Source organism: Podarcis liolepis (genome assembly GCF_965112155.1).
Source record: "Podarcis liolepis genome assembly, chromosome: 2".
Classification (NCBI taxonomy): domain Eukaryota; kingdom Metazoa; phylum Chordata; class Lepidosauria; order Squamata; family Lacertidae; genus Podarcis; species Podarcis liolepis.
The window spans coordinates 11,036,277-11,054,419 of record NC_139555.1 but is presented as its reverse complement, the minus strand read 5'-3'; the positions used below and the strand labels follow the sequence as shown (position 1 = coordinate 11,054,419).

At 49.3% G+C, this 18,143-nt stretch overlaps 1 protein-coding gene and 1 long non-coding RNA gene across 3 annotated transcripts in view; one reads left to right on the top strand and one right to left on the bottom strand.

The window, feature by feature from the left end:
* Positions 1-14,989, bottom strand: part of RARG (retinoic acid receptor gamma) — a 130,113-nt gene extending 115,124 nt beyond the window's left edge. The window contains exon 1 of one of the 2 annotated variants that reach the window (XM_083490131.1): positions 14,671-14,989. Coding sequence is in view for 1 of the 2 variants with exons in the window: in XM_083490130.1 (XP_083346256.1) it covers positions 4,388-4,461 (74 nt within the window). In the remaining variant the exon portion in view is untranslated. Of the gene's footprint in view, positions 1-4,387; positions 4,535-14,670 lie in introns of those variants that run through there. The other variant, XM_083490130.1, reaches the window with a different exon arrangement.
* LOC310700735 lies at positions 4,905-13,423 on the top strand. Its single transcript, XR_014522772.1, has 3 exons — positions 4,905-6,689; positions 6,941-12,312; positions 12,868-13,423. It is a non-coding gene; the product is annotated as an uncharacterized lncRNA (long non-coding RNA).
* Positions 14,990-18,143: the final 3,154 nt, after the last annotated feature.

The window sequence follows — 18,143 nt, the reverse complement described above, 5'->3', positions numbered from 1 at the left end:
AACCCGTTTTGTACAAGAAGGCAAGAAAAGGGAACAGGATGGATGAGTGACAAGCTGGGAAAGAAAGCCTTGGACTTGCAGCACATGGAGTAATATAGGAACACAATAGGATTCAGCAGCATTCAGGGACTTGGGGGCCACTCCTGAAAATCCTGGCATCAACACTGGCAAAACCATTAAAATGCCCCAAGCCTACCCTGCGTAAGATTCTGGAGCTCTTCAGCCTGGCATTTCTTCCCCATCCATCCCAAGAGATTCAGTCGCTAGATAAGCCATCAGCAGCTCTCTTCCCTTCCAGCACCCAAGCTTAAATTGATAGCTCAGCCTTTCATTCATGTGACATGTCCACCAAGACTCTTGCACCTGGAAATCTCCAGACCTACATTAAGGTTTGATTTCTCAAAGCAAGAGGTCTTGGAGTTCATGTCCACCTTCTTATCACACCCGTTGACCCCACATTTTGAGCTCAAGAAACCTGGCAGTTGGGAAGATGCACTCTGTGCATGTTCAGGGGCCCTTTCATACTACATGATCAGGGGCTGAGTCCTAGTACAGGCGCAAGGGATCAGGTTAAAACTGCTCTCATACTCCTTCATCTTGCTGCTGTGCTGTGTTGCTTAGTTCAGCACCTGCCCCTTCCTCAAGTCCCTGCAGCAGCCACAGACAGAACTCCTTTCTCTGCTTCTGCTGCTGCTGCTGCATTCTAGCCCTTAAACAGTCAAGAGCAGTGAGGGCAGTGAGCAGTGAGGGCCAGACATGACTTTGGGAGAGTCTTCTCTTTTTAAAGTTAAAAGTTAGACTTCCCCTATTCTAAATCGCTCCCCTTATACAGACATACACACACGCACCACACACTTGTGCACATCTCACTTGCACACGACCACGTATATGTGGGTCGCAGTGAAATAAATACAAAAACAAACAGACTAGCCTTCCCTAGCTCAGGGCTGCTGCCCAAGTGAGGGAAAGCAGACTTTGTTTGACCAGCGTGGCAGGGCAGGAAGCGCCTTCTCCCTGCCTCCACTGCATGCCCATGCCCCCACCGTGGCACCAATTCTGCTGAGGGTCCTTCTCGGCCTTTGCCCTCCGTGGCCAGCCGCCACTGCGCAAACTAGCCCCTGCCCAGTTAAGGGAAACGTGTGGATCCCGGTGGGCTTCGTTCCTTGGAGTCCTCAACTATTTAGCTGCCTTTTCATGTCCACATTATCTTACACCAGGGGCCAGGAACCTTTTTCAGCCGTGGGCCGGTCCACCGTCCCTCAGACCTAGTGGGGGGCCGGACTATTTTTTTTGGGGGGGGGGGGGAATGAACGAATTTCTATGCCCAACAAATAAGCCAGAGATGCATTTTAAATAAAAGCACACATTCTACTCGTGTAAAAACACCAGGCAGGCCCCACAAATAACCCAGAAATGCATTTTACATAAAACAACACATTCAACTAATGAAAAAACACGCTGATTCCTGGACTGTCCGCGGGCCGGATTGAGAAGGCGATTGGGTCGCATCCGGCCCACGGGCCTTAGGTTGCCTATCCCTGTCTTATACCATGCGGATACTGTACTTGGGTGAAAAGGAAAGCCCTTCTGTAAGGAGTCCCCACCTACAAACTGGAACCACATCATGACAAACGGCACTGGGGAAGGTCACCCTTTAGCCGTACAGTGGTACCTCAGGTTACATATGCTTCAGGTTACATACACTTCAGGTTACAGACTCTGCTAACCCAGAAATAGTACCTTGGGTTAAGAACTTTGCTTCAGGATGAGAACAGAAATCGTGCTCCGGCGGCACGGCAGCAGCAGGAGGCCCCATTAGCGAAAGTGATGCTTCAGGTTAAGAACAGTTTCGGGTTAAGAATGGACCTCCAGAACAAATTAAGTACTTAACCCGAGGTACCACTGTATAAGGATTTGATACACCAAGCATTTGTTGGGATAAAAAATACACACACACACACACACACACATATACAGTGGTACCTCGGGTTGAGTACTTAATTCATTCCAGAGGTCTGTTCTTAACCTGAAACTGTTCTTAACCTGAAGCAGCACTTTAGCTAATGGGGCCTCTCGCTGCTGCCACGCCACTGGAGCACGATTTCTGTTCTCATCCTGAAGCAAAGTTCTTAACCTGAAGCACTATTTCTGGGTTAGCAGAGTCTGTGACCTGAAGCGTATGTAACCTGAAGCGTACGTAACCCGAGGTACCACTGTATGTATGTATATATGTGTGTGTGTGTGTGTATCTCACAAGGGCACAAGTCACCGGAAAGACAGAAGCGCAGCTTGTGCTTCCACACCAGCTCCTCTTTCACTCCAGGCGTGAGCCCAGAACGGTGCGGTGTGCGCAGGTGTGGCAAACCCCATCCCCACGCTGGGGTCAAATAAGGGATTTCACAGGGCGGGTAGGGCCAGCAGGGATACGAACTGGCTCACCTGGTATGGGTGGGTGAGTGCCGTTCCTCCTCCCTCAGGCGTGTGTCCAAGAGCAGGCACGGAAACAGGAGGTGCCAGTCCGGTGGCTTCGGCAGCCAGGAGGGTGGTGCCCGACGCCTTGAAGGGAGGCGAGGCTGTTTTGCTGATGATTCCCAAAGTCAGGATTTGCATGGCACCGCTTCAGAGGGCTTGGCTGCATCCGCCGGCCTCCTGCCCTCACTTCCCTGAAATGTTATCCTGGCAGAGGGGACTCTGCGCTGGCCAGCCCACTTTCGAAGTCCCTCCATCTTGGAACCCCCCTGTCTCTCCCTCTCTCACAAGTCCTTGGAACCACCCAACACACAAAACTCCCTGCCACCGCCACCTCCTGTTTGGCTGGATTCGAACCAGAAATGTCAAAGCCCACACCCAATCCAACCCGCTCACACACACACACACACACACACACACCCCACCCCGCTGCTTTTAGGACAGACAATGCAGCATTCACGTCGTCCTGTCAAGAGGTGTTGTGCTTACGGGCCCTGGGGGTGTTGTGGAGAGGTGAGTCAGGGCCAGGACACCAAGGAGAGAAGAGTGAGAGTTGGCGTGGGAAACCAGGCAAGACTGTGCGAGGGTGTGGGCCGCAAGGGGGAGAGAGGTGGGGCTGCAGCTGGATTCTAGAACAACCATCGCCTACATGGAGGAGGGAAAGAACCCAACCGCTTTATTTAGGTGGCGGTGGGGAGACTGAGACATGCTTGCCAGAGGTACAAATCAGGGCACATCCTCTCTCTCCCACACACACACACAGCCCTCTCTCACACATACACACATATGTACATATCTCAGGGCAACAGCTAACTTCTCAAACTCTGTGCACTCTCTCACTTTGGCACAATGTTTGGTTTCCTCATGTACATGACTGTTCTGCGCCCTTGCCCCCGGCTATAACACTGCGGTGCTCAGTTCATGCAGTCAGGCAGTAGAGCAGGAGTGTTCCAATAACCAGAGGTGGTCGCGATGTTGTTGTTTAGTCGTTTAGTCATGTCCGACTCTTCGTGACCCCCTGGACCAGAGCACGCCAGGCACTCCTGTCTGCCACTGCCTCCCGCAGTTTGGTCAAACTCATGCTGGTAGCTTCGAGAACACTGTCCAACCATCTCATCCACTGTCGTCCCCTTCTCCTTGTGCCCTCCATCTTTCCCAACATTAGGGTCTTTTCCAGGGAGTCTTCTCTTCTCATGAGGTAGCCAAAGTATTGGAGCCTCAGCTTCAGGATCTGTCCTTCCAGTGAGCACTCAGGGCTGATTTCCTTCAGAATGGAGAGGTTTCATCTTCTTGCAGTCCATGGGACTCTCAAGAGTCTCCTCCAGCCCCATAATTCAAAAGCATCAATTCTTTGGTGATCAGCCTTCGTTATGGTCCTGCTCTCACTTCCATACATCACTACCAAGGCACAAACAACATAAGCCAGGGCAACTGCTACAGCCATCTTATCATCCCTGGTGGTGAGCCTGTGAAGAACTGTCTCCGCAACCATGCCTCTTGACCGCGACTGGGTGCACATGAAGAAACTCCCTTACACAGCAACCAGCAGAACTGCCTGAAATAATACGCTTTCAAAGAACAGCTTCTACCAGAGATCACGATGCTTTGGAGGTGTGTCTGCACAATAGCTTTAAACCACTTCCATCCCCGTTTGACCAATCTGCCTCCCAGCCGAGGAGACTCAACAGCGGCAGTTCTTGCAGAAAGCAAAGCGCTAGGAATCTCAAGCAAAGACTTCTTAGCACCCTCACACAACGACACTAACCGCAATTCTTTGGGGCCAGACTACGACGATTGCATCACTTTCAAAGCTGTCTAAACTTGTAGCACAGACCCCGATCCCTGCCGTGCCAGATATCCACAGGCCCAACAGCAACTGCGGTGATCCCAGCACAGATCACAGCTAGCATAGACTTACCGGCAGGAGTAACTCAGGCGGGGCGGCAACAACAAAAAGCCAGCGGAGGGAGGATGAAGACAGATATAACACATATGCACCGTATATAACTCACAACACAGTGTTCAGGTGCAGAGTGAAGCCAGCTTCCTCATTGGCTTTGTAACCAAAATGACTAACCTGCTATTCAGAAAACTGAATGCCAGCTCAGCTAGTCATCTTATCCCTCCACCCATCCTTCAAGCATACTGTTTAGTTAGTTAGTTAGTTAGTTAGTTGCACGAATATTCATATATTTCTGTTCAAATTTCTCTCCCCACAATGACATTTTTAAAAGATTCCCCACCCCCCAGTGCAAAGCTGCTCCAAGGGTTTTTGGTAGGGCACCACCAACCAATTAACACTGCGTGCAGCTAGCTGCTGTTTCAAACTTGGAGAACCATTCCATTTTCAAGGTTCAGCTCTGGAGAGAAATATAACCCAAAATCAGAAGTTGGTTTCTGCCAATTGAGATCTGGCTTCCCCACCCCCCCACCGCTTCTTTTTCTGGTCTTCTTGGCTACGTAGTCTGCAAGTTCCTTAGGACAACATCCCTGCAGGCACCTGGCAGCAGAACTATGATGATAATAATGGACTGACACAGCCAAAAGGATGACCTGCAGAAGTTAGGATTCAGAGCACTGATTGTTTTGATGCTTCGGGGTGCACCTAGAACAGGCATAGGCAAACTCGGCCCTCCAGATGTTTTGGAACTACAACTCCCATCATCCCTAGCTAACAGGACCAGTGGCCAAGGTTGATGGGAGTTGTAGTCCCAGAAATATCTGGAGGGCCGAGTTTGCCAATGCCTGACCTAGAATGAAAAAATTTCCCACCTCAGAATTTTTTCATGCTTTAAACTACAATAATGGAACATGGTATCAGGAAAAAGAAAGGGGTTGTGTTCCCATTTCTCTGTCCCCCACGTGGACTGCACAGCCCTTAATTCATCCTATCAGCACAAGCTGCAGCTTGCGGTCCAATAAATATACTCAAGTCCCATGTGGAAGTGCCCTTAGGCTATGTACAAAAGGCAGGTCTCTCTCTAGGAAGAGATACCTTTTAATACAGGGGTTTAATGCTACAGTCACCTATTTGAACTGTGCCACCTGTGCTGATCTTCCTAGTCTGTTTGGATTAGCAGAATTCAGAATAGGTGTCAGCACAGCCCCCTCTGCTCCTTGAGGATATCAGGTGTGCAGATTCAGCATACCTGACAACACCTCGCACACTCCTGCACCGGGAAGCACTTTTAGGAACATTAGGTTCACGCAACAAGCAACACAACTTGATTTTTCATCTGGTAGATTTGCATATTCTGAGTTGTCCACAAGACACATGTCCCAGGTGGATGCAGCTAGCTAGGAGCACCAGTTCACTCTTCGGATATTTTTCAAGGTGTGCTGTGTGTCTCACTGCCTTACAGAAGCTCGACCCATTCATGAAACACACAGAAGAGGTCAGCTCATTCACTGAAAAAGAAAGAACTGCCTGTATTATGGTCCTAAATCCGAGATGAAAAACTGCTCTGTTTCTCTGTCTGCTTCCCTGATAAATGTTGGATCTCATGCCTCCTGTTTTGCTTTCGAGCTTTCCATTTATCCCACCCTCCCCTTGACAAAGTAGCCCAAGTATCTGCAGCTTGTCCTAACTTGCAACATACCACATGACAGAGTTTTTCCTCTCTCTGCACCAAGCCGTTGCCCACCACCTACCCGAAGTATGTCCTTGGCTGTACCACACAAACTATGGCCGTTTCTCCCCACGTCCCGCCAAAACGATTCATGTACACAGGGGCTGTACTGTGTCTGTGCATGGTAGCTGTGCCCTTACAGTTTCCTAAGCCTAGGACTGCATCAGATGAATGCTACATACACACATGCAAGCAACAGGGAACTCCAGCACTATGGCCATGAGCACATCTTTATTTTCCAAAGTCCATTGTCCACATGGGGTTTTTTTTATCTTTTCAGATGGGTGTTCAAGGGCTGAGCCAACATTTCCTTTCTCTCTGTTTCTGACCTGCAGCTCATGAGCTCACAGCCTAGTTGTCCTTCAAGGTTAAGACTAGGCATTGTTGCTGTGGATCAGATTTAATAACGACCCCCTGGGATAAGGACTATGGGTAGTATAACACACCATTTAATTACTTCCTTGCTCACCAGAACGATTCTCAACATTCAGCAGGGCGTCTCTAGGGTCTAACTTCTGCTATGCCCTAACACAAGTTGGATATGGTAGCAGGTTCCATATCTCAGGATTATATCCCAACCTAGCAAGGCAGGTTCCTGCCAACCTAGCAGTTCAAAAGCACACCAGTGCAAGTAGATAAATAGGTACCACTCCGGTGGGAAGGTAAACGGCGTTTCCGTGCGCTGCTCTGGTTCGCCAGAAGTGGCTTGGTCATGCTGGCCACATGACCCGGAAGCTGTACGCCGGCTCCCTCGGCCAATAAAGCGAGATGAGCGCCGCAACCCCAGGGTCGGTCACGACTGGACCTAATGGTCAGGGGTCCCTTTACCTTTAGCAAGGCAGGTACTTCCATTACTCAAACCTAAGCAGGCAGACACTGAGTATGCCACTTAGCGGTCAACTCAAACCCACCATAGCCTTGGGGAGCATAGCAAGAACATGTTAATCCTTTGGACAGCACGCTCCTGCTTCTTCCATTAGACCTCGGTTCCTTTGTCAATGGTGCAAGAGACACAATGGATTTATGAAGCAACAGAGGGATGGTGAATCGTTTGTGCAAGGACAATGATATTCTCTCCAGTTTCCTACTGACACCACCTGCCCCTGCTTTTGTTCATAAAAAGGGCAGGGTGGATCTAGAAAAACCACTTCGCTGCATTGTTTTCTAGGAAGCACATCATGCTTCTGGGAAGCTCCTATCCACATGAATCTCGCTGCTTTCAGGCTCCCCAACACTAAAAAGGTGACGTCTTTCTAATACAACTTCTCAATCTGTGGGGCAGGGCGTGGCCAACTCATTTGCAGATAGGGGAAACTGTGGAGGCCACCACGCAACAACAACGCACATGCTCTCCCTTCCACCAGGAATTAGGCTTGGAAAAGGGGTTGTTGTTTTTTGCTTTTTCTCAGGTTATTGAGGGGAGGCTTCTGATCTTTATGGGGAGCGCAAGTCAGAAGGCAAGAGATAACCTTCCCTCCACTGCTGCGAGCGCCAGGAAGACCACCCTCCTCTTGAAGCCAGTGGAAGGTCTCTTTCAAGCCTAATTTCAGCAAGGGGCAACAGGACCCTATTATGGGTGCTAGGGAAGGTCTCTGTGGGCACATGCACACCAACAGGTGCCACACTGGATATCTATGAGCAAGGGGACCTAAGAGACCAGACCAAATATCCTGACTCATCCTTCTAATGTGCTACCTCTACTGAAAAAGGAGGGAACCTGAAGTTAGGCTGTGTCCACACTCCTGTTTGCTGGGCACTTAACTGCATTTCCAGTGCTGGGTTTTTAATCTGAATTCACACAGCGTTATCCAAAATACATGCGTGTCCTGTACTTTGTTATAATATACTAGTGTTTGGTGTGTTGTTTCTCAAACCATCCTCACACCAATGGGAGTCCTTAAGCCTTTCCTAATTAGACTCTAGCCAAGGTGTGAACACCCTTAGAATGCTGCTATGAAAAGAAAACATATTTTGCTTGCTACTCCATTCAGCACCTTGGGAAGGGAAGAGCTCAATCAACCTTATTTTGGCCAGCAACCTATTTTTTAACTAGCTGCTTTCCTCCCCTTTCAGGCCAGCACAAGAAGCTGTTAAGATATATTTTTTTTAAAGCCAAAAGAGCAGCAAGGAAAAGGGAGCCAAGGAATGGACAGGGATAGGCAGAGCTGCCTGAGCTAAGTAAACCCGAATTCAGCAAGCAGAGTTATTCAAATTAAGTACATCTGCATGCATTGCTTACTTTGCATGGAGTCCAAATAGAAGCCCAGGAGAGGGAGCAGTAAATTATGGGAGGGAGAGGACCGTAGGGAGCAACAATGCCCTACTTTTGGACCACCATCGCTCCCCTAGTTTGGACCTTCCTTGGAAGATGCTGACACATTTCCACTCTCTATAACCTCAAGGGCAAGAAATTTGTGTGTGTATAGATATCACTTCAAGGCTTTTTATTACAATCAAATGGTGTATAAATCTTTCTTTCTGAATCAAAGCTATTATCTATATCTGTATCCATGGAATGTCCAATTCTTTGCAAACACAGCAAGCTTTTTCACACACTGCATACACACAATGCTAGTGTGATGGTAAAGGTAAAAGTAAAGGGACCCCTGACCATTAGGTCCAGTTGTGACCGACTCTGGGGTTGTGGCGCTCATCTCGCTTTATTGGCTGAGGGAGCCGGCGTACAGCTTCTGGGTCATGTGGCCAGCATGACTAAGCCACTTCTGGCGAACCAGAGCAGTGCACGGAAACGCCGTTTACCTTCCCGCCAGAGCAGTACCTATTTATCTACTTGCACTTTGAGGTGCTTTTGAACTGCTAGGTTGGCAGGAGCAGGGACCGAGCAACGGGAACTCACCCCGTCGTGGGGATTCAAACTGCTGACCTTCTGATCAGCAAGTCCTAGGCTCTGTAGTTTAACCCACAGCACCACCCGCGTCCCTTTAGTGTGATGGTACCCAATAAGATTTTTTTAAAAAAGTGACGAGCCTTTGGAAGAAGGTATTTATTTCCCATGAGAGCCATGATTTGCCATAGCCTGGGTCTATGAACATTTACACTCCATTTAAAGCAACACCCGCCAACACACATCATCACTGGAACTGCAGTTTACTACTCACAGTTCCTAACACCCTTTACAAACTACAGTTCCCAGGAGTCTTTGGGGAGGGGGGCACATCATGTACTTTTAAATGCAGCCTCCGGCTGGTAGCCACCCCACAGCTACTCTTCTATATAGCCTTTAATAGAGACATCTCAACATACAATGGTACCTCAGGTTAAAAACTTAATTCGTTCTGGAGGTCCGTTCTTAACCTGAAACTGTACTTAACCTAAGCTAACCTTAGCTAATGGGGCTTCCCGCTGCTGCACGATTTCTGTTCTCATCCTGAAGCAAAGTTCTTAACCCAAGATACTATTTCTGGGTTAGCGGAGTCTGTAACCTGAAGCATATGTAATCTGAAGCGTATGTAACCCGGGGTACCATTGTACCTCCAAAGAAAAAGCATTACACCCAGTTTTGCGAAGTAGGTCAGTGCTATTCCCATAGGGCAAGTGCAGAAACAAGAGGCCCACATGACTCACATGGGGAGGCAGGAGGCTGGACAAAATCCAGAAATCCTGATTCCTTACCTAGCCTCTGGAAATGCAATCCCTAGCCAGCGTTCTGCTGACCCGTGGAGAAAAAAAAGAATTCCTGCTGCTCGCAGACACTTCCAAGGAGGGGAGTTCACACCCTGGTAAGAAAGGCCCGCTACCTCCTGCTATCGAGCCCTCTGGCCAGGGTATGGGCACTTTATTAGTGCAGAGGGCCTCATCAGGATTTTACAAGCCAAGAGTCACAATTAAAGAAGCATATTTCCATTCCACATTCTTTTCATCATCTCATTTTTTTTTTCACATGACAAAGCTACAGCTGTTAGACACTTATTTCAAGAGGAGTTGATTTCAAAACGTGCTCCAGAAAACCCCGCAGTTCTTTGGAAGTGCACCAGGCGTTTCTCAATAAGAAGGTCAGCGTTGGCACACAAGGGTCCTTGAATGGCAGCTCACCCACCATTACCAATCTCCTCCTGGAATGTGCAGGGGGAGAACTGTGTTCTGAGGCTCATATGCGGCTACAGCAAAGCAAAAGAGACCTAGATGATGTCCTGAATGATGAACGGGGATCATACTTGAGGTCAGGAATGGAGAACCTGCAGCCCTCCAGATGTTGTTGGACTCCAACTCCCATCAGCCCCAGCCAGCATGGCCAACAGTCAGAGATGATGGGAGCTGTAGTCCAGCAACATCTGGAGAGCTGCAGGTTGCCCGGCCCTGCTCCAGTACATGTTTTCAAACATGGTCTTCAGCCACAATGTGTTGACCAAAACATGAGAAAACAAAAATAGGGTTGCTTTTTTCACATTGTGGATGGTTTTTCTGAGCTGCTTTGGATCTGCTGCTGTTGCAGAGTGTGTGTTGCTTTGTGTTGTGTTCTCTGTTTTGTAATAAAAGGCAAAATCAAACAAAACGGAGGGGGGAAACTGGTCTCCAGTGCTTTCAAACCTGAGAGCCACTTTTGACCCAAACAAGCATTTTAGGACACATTCCTTAATTTTATTTTTTTTATTTTTGGTGTGGTGGCAGTGCTGCTCGCGCCTCATCCCACATCAGCTCAAGACCCAGCAGTGTGTCTCAATTCCAATGCTCTAGAACAGAGATGAGGAACCTGTGGCTCATGGGACATTGGTGGACTTCTAAATCCCACCACCCCTGACTATTGGCAAGGTTAGCCACCCTTGCTCTACAACATTTACCAGAATCCTCTGCATTCTGTATAAGTTTTACTGGACTGAATTCTGGCTGTTTATCATACATTCTTAATAAATTTTGGTAACTTATTTCTACAACTACGACTGCCACAGTGACTACTACTACTATTTAGCATGCCGGTGCCTGCAGCCTGCTGCATGTTGCACAGAATACACAAACACACACAAAAAGGGAAGGAACACTGTCTTCGCTCAGAGTTGACACTAAAACTCTGGACACCTAAGAGCAGATTGAACAAAACTGTAGCTTCCGCTCACAGCAAATGATCCAGATGACAAGGGAAAGGAGTCTCCGGGAACACAGGCAAAAAACAACAAATATAACAGCCACCATAAGAAAGCAAATGGTAGCTATCAACCCTTAGCAGAATGGTGGGGAAGCTGGTGACCTTCCACATGTCGTTGAACTACAATTCCCATACTCCGTGATCGTGGCCAGTGGTGGCTAGGGTTGGAGGGCCACAGGTTGCACACCCCAGAATCAGAGGAACAGAACTAGAGCGGGGGGAGGGGGAGAGAAATAAGGCTTGGAAAAGGAGTGCTTGGAGTGGGGGAAGATAAGATCAGCACGGTCATGAGGACTAGAAACCTCTTTTAAATTAAATAAACTCTAATGAGAACCACACAGAAGTGTGTTGGGGCAATATGCAGCCCCTGCTCACTGTTTTCTCATCATGTGATCAATCCCTTTAAAAGAAAAGCAGTACCGACACACCTGCAGCCAACCTGAAGTGACTATCAAGGGGCCAGATCAGGCAAAAGACTCAGACAGAAAACCTGGGTCCCAAGATGCACTCAGCCATGGAGCTCATCTGACTACCTTCAGTATCCCTCAGCCTAATCTAGGCTGCTGTGAGGATAACATGGCCAGGAATGCGCCAAATATGCTGCCCTGAGCTAAGTGATGTCATAAAGGTAGGAGAAATTGCTCTGTTATGTGAGTTGTTCCCATGGCAGGCCACAGAGTAATAGGCACATCATGAACAGAACGAGATCTGCAGTCAGATCAGCCTTGCAAATGAAGTCCTCAGAAGTTACTAGCCCACCCAGCCAGAGGGTCCTTTACAGCACAAACAAGACAAGACAAACCCAACACCTGTAATGTTTCCCTGCATGGATCGCCTAGACGCAGTTTGCTACTCACCACAGGTAACCAGTCAAGAAGCTATTTACAAACCTGAATTTAATTGCACCTCTTTAACGGTTTATTTTTGGACAAATGTTCTGGCTAATGACTAAGGTCAAGGAAGTGTTCCATTCCACAGAAGGAAAAGCAACCGCAGTCGGGATTCAAGAAGAGTCCATCTTTGCTAAGATGTCTCATTGCTGGGTCTTGGAAGTGAGCCCAAATCCAGTTCCTTAGAGACGGGAAGACACTACTAGCGCATCTCCAGTCCAAGGTGAATTCTTGCCCATTTTTGGTCCAAGCTAATAAGTAGGGAGAAGGTAGTCTCATTTTATGACCAAGGAGACACCTGATGGGAAGGGGAATCAGTTTTCCTTTCCATACAGTATTTCCATCTGCACAACCTGGAGAATCTAGACCTTGCTCTTCTTGAACAATACATCAATTTAGCTGCATACCTGTCAGCCTTTCCTCCTCCATGTTTACAGTAGGGAGAATAGTCCCACCCTGCCTCAAACAGCAGAAGATGCCCAGGTGCATTGCAAGCTTGGGAGGAAGAAGAGGAGAGATACAATGGGAAATGAAGTTGAGTGATGGAGCAATCCCCAAATTTTCCTTTAGGGGGTGCTCACTTAAAAGAGCCAAACTGTACCTGGGTTCCATTTTCCCACTAAAAGCATCACATAAATATGTTAATATGTAAATCTACAAGAACAGCCAGAGAGAGAGAGGGAGGGAGAGGGAGAGGGAGAAAGTGGGAGAGATTTCAAGGCCTGTGTGGGGTCACATACAGACAAACCTGACCTGCCTATTTTTGGAATCCTATAAGGTCACCATGTACTTGACTGAGGGTCAGACATCTGGGCCTTAGAATGAGCTCCATTGCTATGCTGGCGCCTAGAGAAGCTCACCAAGGTAACAAGAGTCCTTGCCTACTCAATAGACCAAGAACAGGGTCAGAGACATGTTAGTCATGGCCATCGCCAGTCCAGCCCAAGCCAACCGGCAACACGAGGTGGGCTCTTTGAACACACAACAAGTTGTTATACACAGAACAAAAGTGAGGGAGAGACTGTGGTTTAGGGCAACAGCTGCAGATGGATGGATGTGTGGATGTCAACAGAGGTCTCTGTATGGGAGGAAAATTGGGGAATCGAAAGGTAAATGAATGGACAGGACGTTTTGTGATATGGCAGCTACAGGATGGATTTATGGATGTCGAAAGAAGGCTTCCTTGCTCTGTTCCTGGCATAAACCAGGAATCGGTCAAGGAACAAGTGTGGGATCCATAGCTGTCAACCTTCCCTTTTTTTTGTGGGAAATTCCCTTATTCCAGAGCCGTTTTCCACTGCTTCCCGCTGCTATCCCGGATTGTTAGATATTCCGTAGACAGGTGAGGCTGCTGATCCCTTATTTCCAAATCTGAAAGTTGACAGCTATGGTGGGATCTGAACCATCTTTCCCCCCGCAATAGTTAATTAATGAATGAATTGAATGGCCATGGGTGCCAAGATGGCGGCACTGCTTACCTGGGAAGGCCACACACCCAACACAGAACTGAGCGCTGGTAAGTCATGTGGCTATTATTGGGGGGGGGGGTTGCAAGCAGGGGGGGTATTATCCAAAGCACCCCGGAACTTCACAAAGAGTCTCCAGAAGGCAGCCTTCGATCAGCCCCGTGTTCCTCTGATGGCTCAGACGTCTGGAGACCCATCGCCCTTCCGCTCCACCCACTGCCCGGCTTTCCCCGCCAAAACAGAGCTGGAACCTTCTTCCCTCAGAAGAACCTCCTGCCCGTCTTGCTGGGAAGCAGCTCTCCCTCAGGAGCGCCGTGGGCAGCCCAAGGCAAGGCGGCTCGGCGCCCCCCGCTTCCGCCTGCTGCCCCCCTGCGCCATATGCTGGCCAGCTTCAGACGACGCGGGTTCGAGCAGCAGCAGAGATGCTGACGGAGCAGGGGAGAGAAGGAGGCAGGTTCAAAAGAGCAACGTCGCCTCTCGGTCGGCGCGCGCAGAAACCCAGCCCGGGGTTTGCCCACCCTGCGCCCTCTTGAATTGCCGCACAGCTGTGCCCGTGGCTGAGGGCGCCTTCCCACGATCAGAGGTCAAGAGCACAACACCCCAGGAGAAGACATCCCTCGAAGCCCTAAGCGGGATCACAGGAGAGCGACCACTGAAGGCCGCCGAGTGGACCCAGCTCACGCGCGCAGAGATGCCCTTGCACGCACTCCGCCCCGCTCACACGTGCACCGGCCCCAATGCCACACTCCACTCCATTCGGGCGCTCGGCAGTCGCTTGCCTCGCACGTGGGGCCGCCGAGCAGCCGCCAAGGTCTGTCGGCTCGAGAGACACCCGCTCTCCTCTCCCTCCCTCCATACACACGTGCGCGCGCGCTCCAACAGCCCGATCCCCCCCACCCACAGCGCCACGCGAAAAGTTCCTTTCGAACAGCAGACTTCAAGGCCTCGGGAAGTCAAAAAGAGAAAGTCAGCAGATACGTGTCCACCCCCCCACTCCCCCCCCCCCGCCGCGCCACAAAAAGCCGGCGCAGTGGCGAGGAAAGTAAATCCAGATGCAGAACTCGCCATCTGACCTCTCGCGCCTTCTGTCCAGGCCCCGCGTGATGCCCACTCACCTGGTCGTCTGAGTGGGCTCGACACGCAGAGACACCTGGAGTCGGGGGAACTTTCCACGTCCCGTCTCTCTCTCCCTGCTGTTCCTGAGCGAGTGTGAGCCTCCCTCTCGCTGAGAATCACTCTCTCTCTTTTCTTTTTTTTTTTAACGTTCACTAAGAAATCATTATACTCGGCTATTCATAACCCCAGCAGATCATGTGACACAGCCCTGAAAATATACAGCACATTTTTTCAAAAACCACAGAATGACTTCAGGCGAAGACACGGAAAATATTTTCTCTCTCCTCCTCCTCTCGCTGCTGCTGCTGCCGCTGCTGCCGCTCCCCCCTGCGCCCAGGCGTCTGTCAGCTTGTCAAAAGGACTTGACATCAGGACTTGACACCGACTGTGTCGGTGGCACAGAGCGGAGTGCTTTCCTTCACCAAGAGAGGGAGGAAAGGATGCATCCTGAGTCTGGACCTCACCTACAGAGGGACAGACAGACAGACACACTTGTTTTCCTTGTGCTTTTTTATTATTTAAAAAAACCAGAAGGAGAGACCAATCCACCAACTCTGGATTAGCACTTCTGCTGCCACAACCACAAGCTAGTGCTCTGCGTTTCGGAGAGAGTCTGGGGCCATTTCAGAGTCTCCAAGGCAAGAACCTTACCAGGTGCAGCTTTTAAACTGTGTGGCAGGGAAAGATGACGTCCCTCTGAAGTTTAGCAGAAGTTTCTCTGAGAAAATCAGAAACGAGTGCTTGCTGCCTGCTAGTGATCTCTCTCTCTGTCTGTCTTGCAAACCTATGTATGCATCTACTGAGAGGGGTCAGCAAACTTTTTCAGCAGGGGGCCGGTCCACTGTCCCTCAGACCTTAGTGGGGGGGCGGGCGGGCTATATTTTGAAAAATATAATGAACGAATTCCTATGCCCCACAAATAACCCAGAGATGCATTTTAAATAAAAGCACACATTCTACTCACGTAAAAACACGCTGATTCCCGGACCATCTGCGGGCAGGATTTAGAAGGCGATTGGGCCAGATCCGGCCCCCGGACCTTAGTTTGCCTACCCATGTACTGAGGAATGTCAAGGGTCTGAGTGTGGTCCAGGGGAGCTGAGCCCCAGATCTTTTGCACAAGGGCTGTGTACACACCATACACTGAAAGCACATTTCACACACACACCCCAAATAAGCTTGGGAACTGTATCTTATCCCCAACAGCTTATCCCCAACAGAGCTAAGATTCCCAGCACCTTAAACTATGGTTCCCAAGAGTTGAGAATCCCCCCCCTCTCTCTCTCATTCCCCCCTCCTCACTCAGATGTGCTGCCCCTTTGCCTCCCTTTTCAAAAAGACTTGCTTACAGGGAAGCTGGGCCCACAACAGTGCTGGTGAGGCATCTATACATATAAATTAGCATATGCACATGGATCTGTGCCCAGAGTCCTTGTAGCTAGCAGTGCTGTCTGTCCCGGCAAGATTGCTTTATGATGCAATGTCAGTTTGCATGGGTTGATGGTAAGGTATAAGAACATAAGCAGCTTGCTCTGGCAGTGGCCAATCTGGATGTCCATGGAAAGCCTGCAGGAAGAACCTGAGCTCAAAAACACTCTTCCCGCCTGTGATTCCCAGCAAGTCGGAAGAGGTCTAGTCAGTGACCTGGGTGAAATGGGTGTGTGCTGTAGAACGTATCCCAGAAGACTCTGCAATCCCTGGCAGCCTCTCAGGGCTTCCTTAGTTTGCAAGCCAATGTGGAAATGGTTAGAATATAGGAATCTGCCTTGCAGATCGTGGCTCCCATCCTATTTAGCTCAACGGCGGGGGCTCTCCCACATTCCAGACCAGGGAACTTGGGACCATAGATATCACAGAATTGTAGAGTTGGAAGAGACCCTAAGGACCATCTAGTGCCCCTAAAATGCAGCTGTCCCAGATGGGGATCGAACCTGCAACCTTGGTGTTATCGGCACCATGCTCTAGCCAACTGAGCTATCCTTTTACTAGCTCTTCAAGCCCTTCCCTCAAGGTAGAAAGTTTGGAAACTACCTGTGCCACATCAACTGTACATCACGTTGAAGGCCAAGCAACCCAAGACTATGTTTGCTGGGATGGCTATTATTTATGTCATCCACCACTTGCACGGTGCAATTTGCCAGGAATCACCAACGCCACAAAGCCTCCGCTCCTCACCACCTTTGCCTCTGTGCTAAACTCGCACCAACTTTTGGGGCAGGAGAAACATGCTAAATTCTGACCATGAGAGGTAAAGAGTTTAAGTCAGGGGTCAGCAAACGTTTGCAGCAGGGGGCCAGTCCACTGTCCCTCAGATCTTGTGGGGGGCCGGACTATATTTTTTGGGGGGAAATGAACGAATTCCTATGCCCCACAAATAACCCAGAGATGCATTTTAAATAAAAGCACACATTCTGCTCATGTAAAAACACCAGGCAGGCCCCACAAATAACCCAGAGATGCATGTTAAATAAAAGCACACATACTACTCATGTAAAAACACACTGATTCCCGGACCGTCCACAGGCTGGATTTAGAAGGTGATTGGCCCGGATCCAGCCCTGAGGCCATAGTTTGCCTACCCTTGGTTTAAGTAGCCATCTATTGGTCCTGGCAAGGGAGAATGCAAGCCTCTTCTCTCTGTGAACAACACAGCCTCCAATCATGACTGGATATGATATGAGAGACTACAGTTGGGGGGTAATGCCCTGTATTCTCACCAGCTCATAAGCACCGGTGACTCTTTTGGCCTCACATGCATTAAGGAGAGCAACAGGCTATGTGCACATTAGTGGCTTAAAACTCAGTGAGGTAGTGAGGTTGTCCCCTCCACCCCCCACCCGCCGTGTTTCAAGTCACATTTGCCAGTTGTTGTGCACACCAAAGAGGAGACAGGGATGTCCCCACCCAATGTGCTTTACCTGTCTGGTGTTCTCACCCCTGCAACCTCCCCCAAACTCCTATTTGCAAAGCTGTCAGCTGTGCATGTGCTGTCATCCAAGCATATGCAATGGCCGTCTCGAATGTGCACACCTCAGGTTAACTGTGATGTGAATGTGGGTGAAATTTCCCTCTCGAATGGAAGCTGGTTTGACAGTAGTACTTCTCAAGAAACAGCAAGATAGCTCTGCATTGTGGGAAACAACACATCTGTACACAGATTCAAAGCCAGCCATGGGGCCAGAGTAAATGGTAATACATACACACCCTAAGAAATCAACCTGGAGGAAGAAAAGTAAGCGTGTCTCTGTTATTTACTTACAACGTTTTTTAAAATTACTTTGCAATTGTTTCTACCCTATATTACCCAAAACACAAAGCACGAGCCACAACCCTGTGAGCTTGGGGTCCAGGGGGTTCTGGACTTGAACTTTCGGACTCAGTGTTGCTCAACCCCAGGTTCAATGTAGGGCCGGGGTGTGGAACCTATTTAAACCCAAGGGCCACATTCTCTTCTGGGCAACTGTCCAGGGGC